The 17,557-nt window shown below is 43.9% G+C and overlaps 1 protein-coding gene across 2 annotated transcripts; it reads right to left on the bottom strand.

The window, feature by feature from the left end:
- Positions 1-2,293: 2,293 nt before the first annotated feature.
- On the bottom strand, positions 2,294-15,684 carry LOC146172841 (uncharacterized). Of its 2 annotated transcripts, none has more exons than XM_084583380.1 (4): positions 15,379-15,683; positions 13,453-13,606; positions 10,656-10,788; positions 2,294-5,058 (listed from the first exon to the last, which is right to left on the bottom strand). In XM_084583380.1, the coding sequence occupies exons 1-4, from the start codon at positions 15,521-15,523 to the stop codon at positions 4,984-4,986; spliced, it is 507 nt and encodes a 168-aa protein (XP_084439506.1). In that variant the 5' UTR covers positions 15,524-15,683; the 3' UTR covers positions 2,294-4,983. The 2 variants fall into 2 exon arrangements, with proteins under 2 accessions (XP_084439506.1, XP_084439507.1); XM_084583381.1 differs by lacking the exon at positions 2,294-5,058 and adding an exon at positions 6,715-6,789 and having other exon boundaries at positions 15,379-15,684.
- Between the last annotated feature and the right edge of the window lie 1,873 nt (positions 15,685-17,557).

Genomic DNA, 17,557 nt, shown 5'->3' with positions numbered 1-17,557 from the left:
ATTAGTATCGCAATAAATGCATGCTATTATATAGTAGAAATTAAGAAGAAGAAATGGACATGGGCAGGATATGTAGTGCGAAGAGAGGATAACCGATGGTCGCTGAGGGTAACAAACTGGATTCCAAAGGAAGGAAAGCGTAGCAGGGGGCGGCAGAAAGTTAGGTGGGCGGATGAGATTAAGAAGTTCGCAGGGGCCAAGTGGATGCAGCTAGCACAGAACCGGGTTGAGTGGAGAAATATGGGAGAGGCCTTCGCCCTGCAGTGGGTATAATCAGGCTGATGATGATGATGATTATTATATAAGGAGATGCCCTGTCACAGTTAAGGAAAGGCTGTGCACATTCCATTTCCAAGTCCCGGAGTACTGCCTGACATGTCTGGGCTTCCGATCTGACAGGAAGTAGTGTTACAGTCACGTGACCTTGCAAGCCGCTGCCATCGTCTGCTTTTGCAGACTATGCCGATTCCATCATTCATCACGGAGCAGTTATTTTGCCGCCGGGCGCACGTTTATCTCCTGATGTGCACGTAATACTAAATATGAATAAAAGAGGTGGGAATCAATCGACGCTTTTCGTGAACGGAGCACGACATACCTGAACGCGAAGCGTTTGACAGAAGTCAGCTTTCCGGGTTTGCTTGCTGTTGCTTCTCGGGACGTTCTTTCAAGGGCTCAACCCACCGCGCTCGAAAGCAGACGAAAGCGTTTGCAAAAGAATTTCGAACAGGCGCTACCTGCTTCAGCACACAGCTGTTCTCTTGCGACGCTTTTAAGCCTGCGCGCTGAAAAGATCGCGAAACCGGTGAAGAGCTCTGTACAACGGGAGACAACAATTCGGGCTCGAGGCCCTGGATGTGTCTGTGCGTAATGAAAATCAAGACAACACAGCGAATGTGCACATTTCAAACAACATACAGCTGCTTAGAGACCACGATGTTTAACGCACGTTATCGTCTGCGGGAGCACGAATACATACGGAGTCTAACTCAACATGCCCACAGCCATTGCACTACTTTCTGGAAGATGTTCCGGTAGGCGGAACTTCTGGTCTGTCCGAAAGAAATTTAACGCCAAGATTCTGTTAGCAAATAGTCCGGAACTGCCCGGGATTGAAGGTCGAATGGGGCCAGTGTGAGAGGAAACTAAATAATCTGCTCAATTCCTTGGTTGATTGAAATCTAGGGTTACCCTGATTCGATTAGCGATTACCGTACTAAATACTTTGTATGTAACGGACAGTGTATACCTGATCAATCTGTAATTTTTCAAGTCCTTAGCGTCGCCTTATGAATTAAGACAAACTTAGCGTTCTTCCACGACTCCGGTACCGTCAATGTCACCAAGAATTGCGTATACAGGGTGGTGAGTTTTTCTAGCACGATATGCCTCTCGTACTCCAAAAATCTGTAGCTACCTGAACCTCCCCAGCTGTTTTCCACCTTTTCGTAGCTTCTAAAGTTTTCTCAACTTCGTACTTTATTACTGGCGGAGCGTCTGACTGTCGTTCACTACTGCCAACCTCGATCATTATTGTCCTGACGACTTCGGCTACCATAAAGGTCTGTATAGAACTCGGCTGCTTTGACTATCGTGTCGATATTAATAATGATATCACCCACCTTGTCTCTTATCCCATGCATCAGATTTTTGCTTATGCCTATTGCTTACGCGTATTGGGCGATAATCGTATTAAATCAGCTCTTATAGTAAACCTGCCTTCCTAGCAATTTCTTAAGGATCATTTGGCTACAGACAGCTGACTTCAGGAGAAGTGGGACTATGTAATGACAGGGCTGGTTTCGAGGGGAGCATAGCGCGCAAGATCGGCCGTTGTCATGAATAGCGTCAGCTCATCCGAAAAGGCACCCGAGCATCAACCTGTCGAGCAGTGGAATCGCTTGAGCACTTATTCTGTTTTCCGGAAAATTTTATCATGACGATGGATTAGTGGGCATGCCTTTGAAGTAAGTTGAGCACATTCAAGCTGATTCAAGCATGCGATTCTTGCGCCCTCTAGGAAGCCCTGCACCAAAAGCATAATTTCCAGTTCACTACTGATCGAGCGATTTCGACAGAACTTCCAAAGACACATCTAAAACATATTGAGACACCACATTGTCGCAATTTTTTTTTTTTTGTGGTGCATAACATGCTTGTAAACGAACTGAAATGAACACAGGTTTAATGGTAAAAGTAATCTACTCACCAACGTTGAAAAAAAAAAAGAACAGCAGATAAAAATTTGTAAAGATATGTAAAGATTATAATAATTAACTTTATTCACTGTAATATTTACAAATTGGTACGGGCACACCAAAGCCAGAAATGTTCTTGTAGGGCGTCGACCGGCAGTAGCGACAATCCATGTGCCCAGCAAATTATTTACAAAAGAAAACAAAAGAGAGAAGGGTGAAAAAATAAAGACCTATGTACAGGTGCACTATTACTCGTTAATTATACCACTAATGATACTACTTGTTATTGTTGTGTTCGAGGTTGTTTCCAATAGACCCCTTTCATAAATGTTAAGTCGGCTTCACCTCTATGCTGCATTCCCCACTAATGGTAGAACTGCAATGTATTGAAACATTGTATTATGGCCATAATTCATATGATTTATGCATCAGAACATATTCGCATAACTGCCCTATTACCACTAAATGCATCTGTGTAGAAGCAATATGCGATTTCAGGTCTATATCGCCGTTTTTCTGGCAGCCAGTGACGCCATGTTTGGGGAAAGAAGCAGCGTGGGAAAGCCTACTTAACAATTTTTGCAAGGGGTCCATTGTGTTATTTCAGCATAGTTTCTTTTCTCCTTTTCCTCTAGCGTCATTTTTGTTGTAACAATAATATTTTAGATAACAATTGGTACAAATGATGTTACCGCTCCTGCCATTTCATAATTAATTTCAATTAGTGTCAAGACCTCCTGCTAGACAGATTTAATTTGAATTGATGTTTATTTGCACCAAGAACTACGTATATGATACAGGAGGCGTGAAGAAGTTCTGCCACAAGGACAGTTTGACAAAGCCTCACGCCACCGGTTTGGTATTTGAGGAGCACAGTCATCAACTTGGCGTCTATACAACATTACAACATTGCAACAGGATATATTTACACGTAAAAAAGATATAAAAACAATTGCAGAGCATACACAGCAGTTACATTTGACACCATAAGAACGCGGATTTTATGACAACTATAGAAAAAAATTAAGGCAAGTAATATCATAATGACGCAAAACATTGAAAAGTTTATAGATATGATTTAAACAATAAGTTGACACATATTACAGAAGCGTTAGAAAAAAAAGGGAAACAGAAAAAGCGATTGCATTCAGCCCGAGCAAGGGCTCTTAATTAAACACTGGTATGAAATTAGATTCGAAAAAGCTACGCAGAGCTCTAAAGGAAAGTTTCTTAAGGTCTATATTGTGGCGCTGAAAACAGTAATATTCTGGGTAGTATGTTTTCCAGCATTTGTTTCCCGTATGTAGTCCTTAATGTTCTCACTTTTCAGGACTCTGTATATCGTGTTGTGTAAACAGAAGTAGTTCTTTATAATTTTCCCAATTCCTTCCAGTACGTAGAACCATTATATACTTCCTACTTATATACTTTACATTGCCGGTAATTATATAGTTCATTACTCCGCAACACATTACACTTCGGGAATAAGTGATATGTATGGAAATAGCATGGAACATTTTCAATAATTCGTAAAAACCATTTCTATAGGACGTGTGAATTTTCTATATTCTGCTGAGTTGTAGATACCCATACTAAAATACAGTGGTTAAGCCTGGAAGAAAAGAGGGTGTTGTATATTAGTAACATAACATTTCGTGGCAGTATTTGGAGGTTTCGGTAAACTACAGCGATGACCTTAGATAATGTGGCCCCTATAGTAACTATGTATACACTCCAGGACAACGTATCTTGGTGGGCAACACCTCTTGTTGTAAAGCTCGATACAAGGGCAATAAAAGTAGATTTAAATAGTGTTGGCTGTTCCAAAGTAGCATTTCTGTTTTTTGCTTCTAAGTAACATTGCTTTTGTTTTACTTGTGTTTGGCCATTGGACCTCATTTTGCATTTATTATATATATAATATTCTGAAGCGTGCAATAAACCTGAACGAGTCTTTATCCTTTCAGGCCCAAAACATTGAACATCGATAATTTCGTGTCTGTTTGTCGCAAGTTCTCTGCTTGGTAGATGGTTCTGAAAGAGGTCCTATGGGCTGGTTTGTTTGGTTCGCCTCCTGACGATTACGCGGATTGCGTTCAATCGAGCTTTGCGACAGATTTATGCCTTTCTTTTAATGCTGTGGCATTGATGTGCCTCTCACACAAAATCTCCGCTGCAGTCAGGTAAAATTCCCTTATTGGATGATATAGCGATGGCGAAATAGAGGATTTGTGATCAAAAAGGAGCCACCACAAGGCACCATCCACACAAGTTTTCTTCTAAAATTATCCCTTGAGCCACCCCAAATATTGAGGTCACGCTTTTTATTTCCCTGAACAGTGCAAAATTATGTCTTTGTCGCAATTGTTTTTGCTATACACGCTTTGGAGACCGAAGCGGGAAGTATTTGCGTCGGAGGTCTTCTTTTTATCGAAGATACGGAGTTCAGAATAAGGTTGAAATGCGTTGGGCTATTTTATATGATGAGATTGGTGAGACATTATGTAAAAGTGATTTTTCTTAATGAGCAATGTTACGACTGCTACGTACCTTGACAAGGTTACACAAAATTAGAGAATACTTAATAACACATTTGCCTGAAAAGTCTTTTGTTTGGTTGCACGGACGGACACTGCTGGAGTCAGGTTTGCTAGTTCCGCAACAATCTTGCTGTTTCTATTAGAAATGCATTGTCTTTTAAGACTTCTACGGCCTTGTGCGAGGTGTCCGTAAGGTTCAGCACCTCGAGGCGGGAGACGTCGTCATTCTTGAAAAGGGTGATGGATCACTTGGCACTGGAGTAGCATCCCACAACTTTTCCTTTATCGACCACCTCTATAAGCAGCTTTATTTTCTTCTCCTGTGTGTATGAGAAAATGGCAAAAGGTAAGTGAGCTGAGTTACTGCCACCGTAAAATAGAAGTGAAATTAAAATAAAATTAACTTCTTATTCAGAAAAAAAAAAAAAAACTCCGAGCCGTGTTTTCTTTTCCTTGCCACATATATGTCACTCGGCACGTTGTCAACTCAAGCTGAGACAGCATATGTTCAGTGTGGGAGCACGCTCTTTGTTTCGGTCACAATCGCGTTTACTTACACTAAGGCGGTGATTGCGGAAGTGTGCCTAGAATTATCGAGGTCTATTCATGCAGGTCAGTTTTGCGTTCTGCACAATTTTGCTGGTGACACAACAAGAATAATTCGTGACACACTGTGAGAGTTCGTGGCTTCATCACGACTTGCGTAACGTGCATTACCCGCTGAATACCAGGCGAGCGCGTCACATGAAATAGTATGAATGAATACGGCATATAAATGGAATTGTGTGCAATTAGAAGAGCAAAAAACAAACCAAATCATATAAAAGCTGCGGGATTAGTCACGCAAGTGCAACAAGATGAATATTTAATAGTAGATAACAAAGACAAAGGATCAATGAAGGCAAACGCAGAAGCGAAATATAAAATGCACCTTTAAGAGCAGTCCGAACTATATGTCGCAACAAAAGGGTAAATAGTAAACATGCGATCAGAGAAAAATCTCAACGACAGTTAAGCTTCGCATTTCATGGTATGAATCATGGCGGATTGTCATTCGTAAATGCAGATTTTGCTATCGGCTTAATCACCAATGAATCGATTTGTGCTCCCCTTGTTTCACACATAGCACAAAGTCGTAAGTTCTGGCCAACTCAGCCATATCACTTGGCCTCGTCACGTCACACAAAGCGTCAAGAAGAAAGTCGATGCCGACATTTGCTTTCAGAACTGGGCCTTTAATGCTACGCCTACATCACAGATCCTGCATAGTAACAATTAAAGGGATAACATTTATTTAAGTTCTGCTGTTATTTTTATAATTGCCAGCAAAACCAAAATATGAGCAAAAATTGACGTTGCACTGTGTTCACGGCCTTTCTATGCAACCATTATTTTTGTTTGAAGTTTTTGTTTATTTTTATAGTTGACCTATGCTGCTAGTGTTTTGTAAAACAACCTGAACATTTAGTACTTGTCAAACGTTTAGAACCCAGGGGGTTTGCTTTTAAGCCGTGAAGTTTGATCCTTTTGCACTTTTTAGAAGTCCTACCCGTTGGAGGCAACAAAGCGAAAAATATTCTTACTTTAAGAAGATTAGGCATGCTGGGGATGCAGTATAAGCCACATGCTAGAGATCAAAAACGAACCCTCTGGGATCTAAACTTTTCATGAATACTGTGCATAATTTGATCTTTCACAGACAACGAGAGAAGTGAGTGCTACAAGTCATGACACTGTATACATTGAAGAGAGGATGTCGCGGATAATTTCTTTCGATGTTTTCAGTTGCGTTACCTGACCCTTCTTTGCGCTGAAATTCCGAAATTGTGGTGAAAATTTCGAAATTGGGTAGCCTAAATAATGTTTTAATAGTCTGAATTATTCAGCGCAAAGATAGAAATAACTTCAGGGGCTGTATTTCTCAGCGCGCAAAAAGACCCCCCCCCCCCCCCCCTTCTAGGCGCCTGCTGTTTGTTGCCGGTAGCCGAGAGACGCAGCTAGTTATTGTAGGGGATGCACAGGTGGATGTGAGACCGCTCTTCATTTGAAGCCTGCGAAGCACAGAGCAAAATATTATTTGAGGAGAAATTAAGAAAAACGAATGAGCAGAGAAGGATTCTTTGGATAACTACAAGCCGGAAATGATATTTTGCGGTAATAGAAAAGGTGTGATAAACTTACGGCATTCTATACACCGGCAAGGACCAGGAAAAGAAAGTCAATTTAAGCGCCAAAAATAGCCGGTGCGTACTAATCAGTGCGAGAAAAACTTCTGTATTCACAACAGAATCTCTGTGCGCTGTTGACCGTGACCCTGTTGGGACGACAAAAATGTCTGCAGTGACATCGGAATTTGGTGCAGTTGCAGCAGAAACGTACTTAAGAAAATTATAATGTTACGTCAGAACTATAGAATATTTTGTCGTATTTTTCACATGGTTGTCGAGGTCAGAAAATATTATAATTAGAAACATGAAAGAGAAACGAGGGTACGACTGCAAGTACACAGAGGCGTGAAAATACATATTTGGGAGAGAGAAGGTATATGAAAAATTAAAAGGAAATGCCCGTTTTCGCAGGCAAGATGTGACCGCATTAGAATCTGCCAACACAGATTAGATCTAAGTACACACAAGGAGATGATATTCGCGAAAAATGCGAGAGCTGCTTTTAGAACATTGAGAATTCTCTTCTAGGCTATAAACTTGACACATTTGGCCATCTAAGAGGTCAGATCAGCTGAGCCCTCCAGAAGGTCTGGGCTATTGGAATACTCAAAGGAAATTCAAAATTGAGAAATAGAGGAGCAGAGGACAAGACAAATCATGGCCAAAACGCACAGCTGGGAAATTGCAGTCGCCTGCAAAAAAACAAAGAAGCTACAGTTTGGAATGATAAAGGAATGGTAAAATAAATTGTACAGGAAATAAAAAAAAATTGCCTTTAAATTCTCTAGGGAATGTAGGACGCGAACTGGGTCCAATTTAAGGGACACGCTTATGAAATCCACGAGTAGGAAAGCGGCTCCTATGTTTCGTTGGCATGTGCGAAAGCAGCTGGTTCAGTTGCCAGTGAACACAACGCTTCGCAGAATGTTTGCCAGGCAGCGCAGCATAGCCGAGCTGCGCTGTTCGAAGTGCGATTAACCATCTAGCAAACATTCACTGCTCTGAAGTTAGTGGTTTTGGTCACAGCGCCGTAGCACAGTGCTCAAAGAGAGAAGCATGCTGTTTCTGGCACACCTGCAACGCTTTTTCAAACCACCTGCTTCAGGTACGTGGCTTGAATTTGTGCGCTGCGTCGTAGCCACACGTTGTCCTACGTCAGATAACTTGGCTATGAAAGCTAGGTAAGAATTACTGTCAGCCAAAACTCTCGCTTGCAAAGGTTCAGCATGTGGTCTCGCGCATGTGACGGCCCTAGCTGCTGGCGACACCACGTTTCGGTTACGCCGACTGTGGCGCAAAGGTCCGCTTGTAGCCTACTTCAGCATGAAGAGTACAACGCGTGTTTCAGCCAGTCTTCCTATGCTCTAGCCATCCTTTTGTTTTAATTATGGGCCGAAATTATGCAGGAAAAGCATAGCAAAAACAACGCGTGATGAGAATCAAACTGCGCGCTGTAAAAATGAAAACTCAAGCAAATGTCACTGAGTTCCAAATGGTAATACCGCATGTTTACGTCTTTCCGGAGGTACTTACATGAGTCTGTACTACATTTTAAACACAAATGAGCTTATATAAGAGTAAAAAGGGAGTAACATCTACTCTAGCGCCATCCAAATCAGAAGCAAGTTTTATTACCCCACTCCTAAGGTAGATTTTCATCCCTAAAAGTGCGAAAAGCCTATGACTGGCAGCAAATGTTCCTCGCTTCAAAACATACGATCCCCTCATGGTTAGTATAATTTATACCTGAGTTTCAATCTCTTTCAGTTGGTAATTTCAGTGTTCTAGTGGCAGTATATAGAATGGCTTCTGCGATTACTAGTTATATCAAGTGAATACTGTTCGAAGTAGGAAAATGTCTATGATGCCAACACTTTCGCCTATTCAGTGGCGAAGATCTACCCCGGGAGAGGGATAGTGGACAGTTTTCGCGCAAATTTTCTCTAAAAATATGACGCAGTAGATAAAGACGTTAAGGCAGTGAAAACACATCACCATGCCATATGACCTTCACTATACTAGCTGGCCGCTTCCTCTGGCTCTGCACCGAAGGCTAGACTGGAAAAGAAATGAGGTAGACCTTTGTCTCCGTCGTGCGGTAGGTATTGTTCCGAGTGCGGGCGGGATCGCGCGTATGGGGAGGTGGAGAGAGGCAGTGAGATCAGTAGTGCTCAGTTAACCCACAGTCTAAAAGATGGGGACAAAGCCTGTCACCTTGCCTTTCTTGACTGGCCTTCAGTGCAGAGCCACAGAGAGTTGTTTGCATGCGTATAGCTCATCATCGCAGCTAAGGGTAAGAATCAGGGAAAATGTAAAACTGGGTCATGTAATCGCATAAGAGTTCAGACACCGGCACAAGCTGTCTCAGCAGTTCTTTGCAATTTGGCCATGAGTGGTATAACCTATCTTCACACTGCTTGCACTAACTTATAGGAATACGCTTGCTCTCCACTGAGACGGTTTCGCGTTTTAACACCTCGAATAGACGTGTTACCTGCTTATGAGCTCATCATTTACCCATAGAACCTAAGAATGCTACTGACTAAAATAACAGCAGCTCCATAAAATTGTAAGGAATTAGAATGGCCAATGTTCTAATGGTTTTTCGATATGGTGCGCTTTTGAAAAAGGGAAAAATCCATTTTCAGTGACAGTCCCCTTGGAATGTTTTTCCCTTTATGTTTGGTGGTTGCGTTGCGCCTGCGTGGGATGCATTTTATTTTCCTCATTCTGCTCACCTCAAGCAATTCAGTGGTATTGTTTTTTTTTTTCGCACTTCACAGGGCACATATTCTGCATGGCGCTCTCACAGCTGTCGGCGCATAACATTTTCCTGGCTAGAGTGGCATCCTATGTGTTTTACTTCTCCAATGTTATATCATTGAGTAAATCAACTTTCCGGCACCACTGCTGCTACTTGATCATATCCTTTCACCGATTAAACGTTCACTCCCATAGCGGCAAGTGAAAGAAAATTAGATAATTAAGAATAAAACGAGGCGACAATTTTTGCGTCGAAAGACGCAGAAGTGGCCGCGTCATAGACTCCATTTGGTCGCGCACAGAGCATGGTGTGGCTGGAAGGCGAGTGTCAGTATAGATTAGCGAGTTTTAATAAAAATCGTTTCTTTTCTTGAATTGTACTATCCGATTATAGCTGTTGAGCCACCTACATAGGACATCCATGCGATGTGGTGAAATAAAATTATCTGGCTCCACTGTCGAACAGCTTTTCGTGGCTCTGCAGCAGAGGTCTGCAGGAAACAAAGGATGTGAGCCTTTGTCTTCATGCTAGAAGTAGTGAATAAGATCATGACCTCAGCTATTCCCGTAGGCAAAAAAGACGCTAAAGCGACAGTGCGAGACAACAGCCACGAAGAGGCAACAGTACGGGATAGAAAAAAAAAAAAAGTTGCTTAGAGATCAAGTGAGGTCCAGCGGCACCTTAGCTGAAACTGATTATACATAGGAAAGGAATACAATACAGAGGACTAACTACTGGTGCTATGATAGTGCTTATAGCGGACAGCAAGGGAAGGAAAACGTTGTTTGTTCGCGCTCTGCACCATATGGAGAGGGAGAAAATGTTTACGTATTCGCTGAAGTATATTTTCTAGAATGAATATTCTACTAGGCAAGGTTTTTTTTTTGTCCTTCAGTATATTGATCAAGCATAATGAGGAAGTTAATGCGCAGTATGTAAAATATTACTTTATTATATTTTTATATTTTCGTTAGTGCGATCTCACCATTGAGGTTATGTAGAAAGAGGCGTATCCGGTAACTTGCAACTCCACGTTGTACACTTTGGGGTCCAGATTACAAGCGCCGGGTGGCTGGTCAACGCTGCCCTCATGCACCAGTTCGCACAGGCTGTATTCACTGGAAAACAAACAAGCAAAAAAAGGAAAACGAGCAGTGAAGATTTAATAACGTGGGCTATTTGTTTTTTACTTTGCTTTTACAATCACACAGTCACAGGCAGAGTAACTTGAACGCATTTGGCCACACTTGTGATTCTCAGCACCAGAAAAAAAAAAAATGCTTCTGGAACTTTTAGGCATGCTTTCAGAGCATTTTGTTCTCGGTTATTTGCGCTCCACGAGCTGATTAGCGCTAACTCAATACTGGCGTGAAAATGTAGGCCTAGGAAATGAGAGAGGACGCTTATGCTCTGTGTAAATTGGGCTCGGCAAGAACGTTTTGGTATTCTTGTGGTAATGAATGTACGACGTTATCAATGAAAAATGTCGATTTCACCTTACAAGTGTCTTTAGAAAGCTCCAAACACAATATAAATCATGCAAGGAAATAAGAAACAGTCAAAATAATTTATCCCGGGGTGGTTACGCTATAATCGCAAAATCATTTGGGCAAGTGGTTTAAATTTGACCTAAATGACCCTATCTAATTCCAGGTTACCATTTTTGGACGACCGCTGATAGAGTTTAGAGAAATAGACCGATACCATTATCGCGAAAGCCATGCTTGAAGTTAGGGTTACACCTATTCACATGCTATTCTTTCGCTTGCATCAGACGATGCTCGCAGGGACATCCGCAGGAGTGTAAGGGCTTAAGGTAAGTTGCGACATGAAGGTACAAACAGGTTCGATCTACCTTGGCTCTAGGCTGTGCCTAGCGTGCTATCAACATCGATGCCTTTGTTTTAGAGCGCAGCTCTTTGGCTCTCGTTCCTGCGTTTCGCGGCGTCACCATTGTCTTTCGTAACCAGCTGCACAGCGAGCGTCGTAGTTGAGCTAAATAAGGAAATGAACCCTGTCTCCAGCGGGAATCGAAACTTGGATCCCTTGGATCCTCAGCCGAGCGCTTTAACTAACGGCGCCGCACCCGGGATCGCGAAACGTGAATCATAATTTTCCTTGTCTGCCGTCAGGATGATAGTAGTGATGACAAAGACGTTGCAATTAGTATGATGACAATGATGGCATTAGCAAATGAGGGCGCAGTTGATAATGATAATGGCAGCAAACGTGATGCAACGTGGGCACCAGCTTTAGCATTTCTCTAGTGTAGGTTTCGCGTGGGCATGACTTTCTCAGCTCTGTAAAAGAGGAACTTGGCTGATTTTGAGGTTGGCTGATTTTATGAAGTCCAGAAGTGAGGGATGATGAGGTCACTGCGTCCAAGTGACGTGTAAGGCAGGATTGGTTGCTGAAAGGCCAGCTATGCTCAGGTGCCGGATTCGTTGGTATACCGGAAAAAGATTGGTACCATAGGATACACGGTAATGCTTATGACATGTTAGGGATGTAAAGAGAAAATTCAAGCAGATCATGTGTCTGTTTTCCCTTCCCTCTCGTCCTGTCTGTCAGCGCTGTTTTTTTCGTTCCGTTCACCGTAATATGATAGAGCGTCATGAAAAGATGTTCAAGGGACAAAATGGTTTATGTGGCTTAATTAGATAATTCATTAGAGCCAATAACAATATTAATTGGTTCACAGAGAAGGAAAGGCGCTGTCAAACCTGCTGTGGGGACACCTTACCCGCGCCGTAAAGAAAGGGAGGAAGATGGGAGCGAGAGCGTGAAGACTGAAAGAGGGGCAGAAGTGGAGGGCTCCGTAGTAATTTCGACCACCTGGGAATCTTTAACGTGCACTGACATCGTGCGGCACGCGGATGCATCTTCGTTTCGCTTCCATCTAAACTTAATTAGAGGCAGTTAAATAGTTTACAGGAAAGAAAAGGTCAAGTATCTGTCACTCCCGGAAGAGGAACAAGTTTGTATGGAATATGTTCTAAGGTGCTATAGCGCCCCACTGAAAAAAAAAAAAAAAACTGATTAATTTATAGGAAGGGAAAGGCGCGGTAACTGTCTCACTTGTTTTCTGTGGACGCCACAACCGCGCCGTAAGGGAAGGAAGGAAGGTGGGAGAGAAAGTGGAAAGGGAGAAAGAGGTGTCTGCAACTCCGCACGAGGGAGAAGCGAGGAAGAAGAGGACGCAAGTATGTGGCGCGTGCGGGATAGAACAGAGTGACACGTAAGGGAGAGAACGGAGGAGCAGCGCTGCTGGAGGACGGGTGGCCACGAAGCTGCTGCTGATCGCGTCCCATCTCGCCCCCCCCCCCCCCCCCCCCCCCACTTTCCCGCCTCCGCTTCTCCCTTCCAGTGGTGGCGTTTATGTGATAATCAAGAGATGAGTACGTGCCTTCCCACTCTCACTCTCACTCCCACTTTCACTTTCCACCTCTTTCCTTCAGAGATCGGTGCAAGTAGCAGCAGTATACTGCTTTCAACCAGCGAGAACGTTCTCTCTGCAATATTTACTGAACAGCCATTTAAATTGATCGAATGAAACGCTCACAGGCTTCCTTCGGCAGTTTGAAACAATAAAGCGTTTCGACTAGATTCAAGTCACTTAGGAAACGCCTTATGATTCCTGAACAATTGATGGGTGTTCCGCTTGCTCTGAAGTGGGTTTCAGGGCGCTGCCACTTGAAAAATGAGATATGGGGACGACTAACAGCAGGGAAGAAAAAAGAAAATGATAAAAATAAATGGTGCCACGCTTCGTATATACGTACGGTTGCTGAAGCCTCAACACCTCGTCGTTGATGAGGATTCTGAGCTTCGGATCTTCGAGAGGTCCTTTCACGTTTACGTTGAAGGAGAGGAGGGCCATTCCTCGGTCCATCTGGCTCCTTGCTTGCACATTCTGGATTAGAACCGCTGGGGAAGCTGTACAGCAGGGGTAAGATAGTAATAATAATAATAATTGGTTCACAAGAAGGGAAAAGCGCAGTATCTGTCACACTTGCTTCTGTGGACACCTGAATCGCGCGGTAAGGGAAGGGAGGAAGGTGGGAGTGAAAGCGGATAGAGAGAATCTTGCACAGTAGGGGTGAGGTAGTAATACGCACCAGTTCGAGAGAGGTTGAGAGAATTCGTGTCAACAAATGAGGTTATTTCTCCTCTGGAGTTTCTTTTATTTCTTGATGCAGCTCACTATTTTGTTTGCATGATGAACGGGACCTCGTTAGCGGTGTATAATAGTAAAGAAACAAATGATGGATGTTGCGATAGCTCAGCAACGCTAGTAAAGGAGTTATATGAATCCCCGGTAACCACGGTTCCGCGGCCTGTTCTCTCTAACGCGATACCGGCAGCGATTGTTCATACTTAATTTACGCGCGCCAATCAAACGGTGGGTCTGAGGTGACAAATATTAATTATGGAACAGTGCAGAGCTTCTGGGTAATCTTGACTACATTAATTCTTCCGTACCATTTACCGATGGCCTGAGTAAACCACGCCTTTAAATTTGCAGCTGCCATGCCTATGGCTGAACATACAACGTTTTGCTCAGGAACCGATCGAAATGCGCACAGGGAATGTAAACCTGATAGTTGTAGCGGTGATTCCAAAATTAGAGTTGTAAGAGGTCATTAGCTTATCTGTCATACTGTTTAAAGGTAACGGCTCGATTATAGAGATCAAGGAATCGCCTAATTGTTTTAAAAATAAAGTGTGAATGTCTTTATGAAGCCTTAAAATCATCTTTAAAACAATTAGCGTTTGTAGGCGGGCCACGTAAACACAAGGGAATCACTATAAGCCAGTTACATCACGAGATTCATCGCTGCTAGTGTCGCCATACATAGTGGGGAAGGTGTAATAAGGACAACCTGTTTCTGCACGTTGGCGTGCAAACACTGTGCCCGTAATTCACAAGAAACTGGAAGGACGTGCTACAATGCAGTGATTGATAAGGGCGACACTTTTCAGTGCATTATTCCTCCGTTGATATTGCCGCGAAACCTTCAAAACTGTATTGGTTGTTTTTTTTTTTTTAACAGCCGCCGGTATGCGGCCTTATCACTGTGGTTCTGGCACGCGTGTCAATTCTGTATCCCGTGTTTGTTCATGTTCGTCGCGATACGACGCGTTATTATTTTCTTTGTCGCGAACGATGCGCCGAGGTCTGTCGCGAAGATTCCGATCACTTGCGAATGTTTCTACAATGTTACAGGTTGTACTAGTAGCAGTTTGCGACGTTATCTAGATTGTTCTGAGCAGCGTTTAAATTGAGCGTTGACGAGTGTGACGGGCATTCTCTGTTCGACGATCACGTTTGTTGCTATCACCGCCGCCGAGTTGCTTAGTTCTCTTACCGGCGCAAGTCAGCCCAATAAAGAGTTAACTTCAGTAACATCAAGCCCGTGTCTTCTTTTGGTGTCTACGGCCTTGTCACCACTACGTGACAATATTCCAGACTAAAAAGTCACTAAGTCGAACAGAATTGCCCTGTAAGCTCGTAATGTGCTGTAGCAAATCCTAAAAAAGTTCCGCCAAATCCTGGTCTGTCGCAGACTGTTTGTTCTCCCCACCGGCGAGAGATTAATGAGCTAAACAAAGATTCCGTGTAAATTGAGGTCCGCGATCATACAGCTTTCCGTCAATAGAAAGGATTGCCAAGTCCGGCGGAGAGGGCTTGAATCGGCCATACTTACGTTTGCACGGGGTCACTGTGTAACTCGTGATGGACGGCGCAGCGTAACACGATGACAACATTGAAGCAAGGGCCAACCTTGTGATGGATATCAAGAAGCCACGATAAAAATTGCGGAGATGCGTTGAGGGCTTGATGCAGGCCATGGGAGATGCGTATTCAGTGAAGCAACGGAAAAAAAAGGAGGATTTCCATGGTACGGCACAGCTCGGGCCGCCACAGCACCACCTGCGCTTCGCGCAACAGCGCTCTTGCTATGCGGTGGCTTTGTCTGTCGGTTACCTCGTTACGACGGCGTATGCGCAGCATGAGCCGTTGGGCGGGCAAGCGTCGCTCTATTGTACGGATGATCGCGTCCCTTGATAAAAACACGCGCCCACGCATACGTGGAAGTGGCGGGAGAAAGAGGAGGCGGGCGTCATTAACAACCGAACGGGGCAGATTATACCGGAACAGCTCTGCTTTGCAGAGGGAAACAAACTGAATACATGGGGCCACATTCTAGCCATGATTTTACCAGCTTGTCATTGGTCAGAAAATGATGAACTGGTTACAGTGACAATGCGTACTGCCTGTTGGTTATGACATCACAAGCGAGGCAGGGATCTATGAAGGAAAAACGATCAAGCAACCAGTCGAGTCGAATATATTGCGGCTTCTGATGAGTGCAACATCTGGAATATATACCGGCAGCGTACTTACTCGAGGGGTCTCTTTATTGTGCCATTATAAATGTAGTGAATAGAAATTTCTTTATTTCAGGATAGTAGTAATAGAAGACTTTATTAAATTCCAACACTTGGGCGCCTAATACATCGATGGCCTGCTGGACGACAAGGCGCTGTTCTTGCTCACCCTCAGCATCAAGCCAGTCCACCCAGGTCCAGATAGTATTCGAGGTGGTGGGAAAGAAACCCGATTGCAATGCAATCTGGCATGAAAATAGGCAGTGGGAAAGGTTGGCATACGGGGAATGGCAGTTGGGCATGGTGGATCACGACGGAATTTGTACATACATAACTGTGCAGGGTTTATGAGTTTATTCAGCTGTATCTGCTGAAGGACATGAGCCTCCCGAACGGAGAGATTAGGATGATGGTCGGGATAGAGCTTGCGGTCTAAGCGAGCAGCATTGTAATATTCGCTGATGGTGGCGCGAAGAGACAGACTCGACCCGCCCTCCAAGGACCTTGGCCGGGCCCGGCTACGAGTTTCACGGGCAAGCTGGTTCGCTAGCTCATTGCTGTCAATCCCCGAGTTTCCAGGGATCCATCGGAAGGAGACGGGGCAGGGCTGCAACGCAACAAGTGCGGCCTCGAGCTCCGTGCACAGATGAGGTGTGAGAGCTTTAGATTGAATGGCATGGATAGCCGCCTGGGAGTCAGTGTATATAATATACTGAGGCCCAGGTGGGAGAGAATGGAAACTCTGAATGGTATGAATGATGAAGAGGACCTCAAGCGAGATAATATCCGGAGTGTAGAGAAAGGGGCCAAGTGTGAGTGACAGGGGCAGATATACGAGGATGAAAGAGTACCTAGCTTCCGAATCTGCGAGGAGCCACATAAGAGGCATCCGTGTAAGCGGCTCCATGGGTATTGAAGGACGGACTATGATGACAGGCGGCAGCATGTCGGCGGCCAGCATGCAGGACCGGCGACATACTAGCTGGAAGAGGAAGTATACGGAGGTAAGTAGCCTCTGGCGAGGAAGGAGTTGGCAGAGGGACTGACTGGATGGGTGAAATATTAGCCTGGGTAAGAAGCCAGCGTTTATGAACTGTGCCGGAGAGGCGAGCTACCTATCGGCCGCGGTGAATTGGAAGGAGACTGCGAAAAGGATGAAAAAGCCCACTGGCGTAAAGCCTATCGGTGGAAGTGGTTATGAGAAGACGAAGAGCAGTTTTATAATGGCCGTGAAGAGCTGTGTCAAGTGTGTCTAGCTAGCTCTGGGTGAATGAAAGATATAGAAGCGTTAACCCTTTGCAGCTGTTATCTCGAATGGAAGGTATGTTCAACAAATACAACATTCCAATTCCTTGTCAAAACTTCTCAGTCACCTAGATTTACGAGTATAAAACAGATATCATTTAAGGCACGAGTATAAACACCTCTCATTAGACGCACTTTTTAAGAATGACTAAAATGAGATGAAAGTCTTCTAGATGGCTGAAGGGTGGG

The sequence above is a fragment of the Amblyomma maculatum genome, chromosome 11 (genome assembly GCF_055883805.1).
Source record: "Amblyomma maculatum isolate TAMU_Amacu chromosome 11, ASM5588380v1, whole genome shotgun sequence".
NCBI lineage: Eukaryota > Metazoa > Arthropoda > Arachnida > Ixodida > Ixodidae > Amblyomma > Amblyomma maculatum.
Note: the sequence above shows the minus strand (reverse complement) of the source record. Positions and strands in the feature narration are given on the sequence as shown.

Coding starts and splice junctions, on each gene's coding strand:
- LOC146172841 (XM_084583380.1), bottom strand. CDS start 15,523: ATGGCCTGCATCAAGCCCTCAACGCATCTCCGCAATTTTTATCGTGGC. Junction 13,607..15,378: donor CACAGTGACCCCGTGCAAAC/GTAAGTATGGCC, acceptor CCTGCTGTACAG/CTTCCCCAGCGGTTCTAATC. Junction 5,059..10,655: donor CTTTCTACATAACCTCAATG/GTGAGATCGCAC, acceptor TCATACACACAG/GAGAAGAAAATAAAGCTGCT.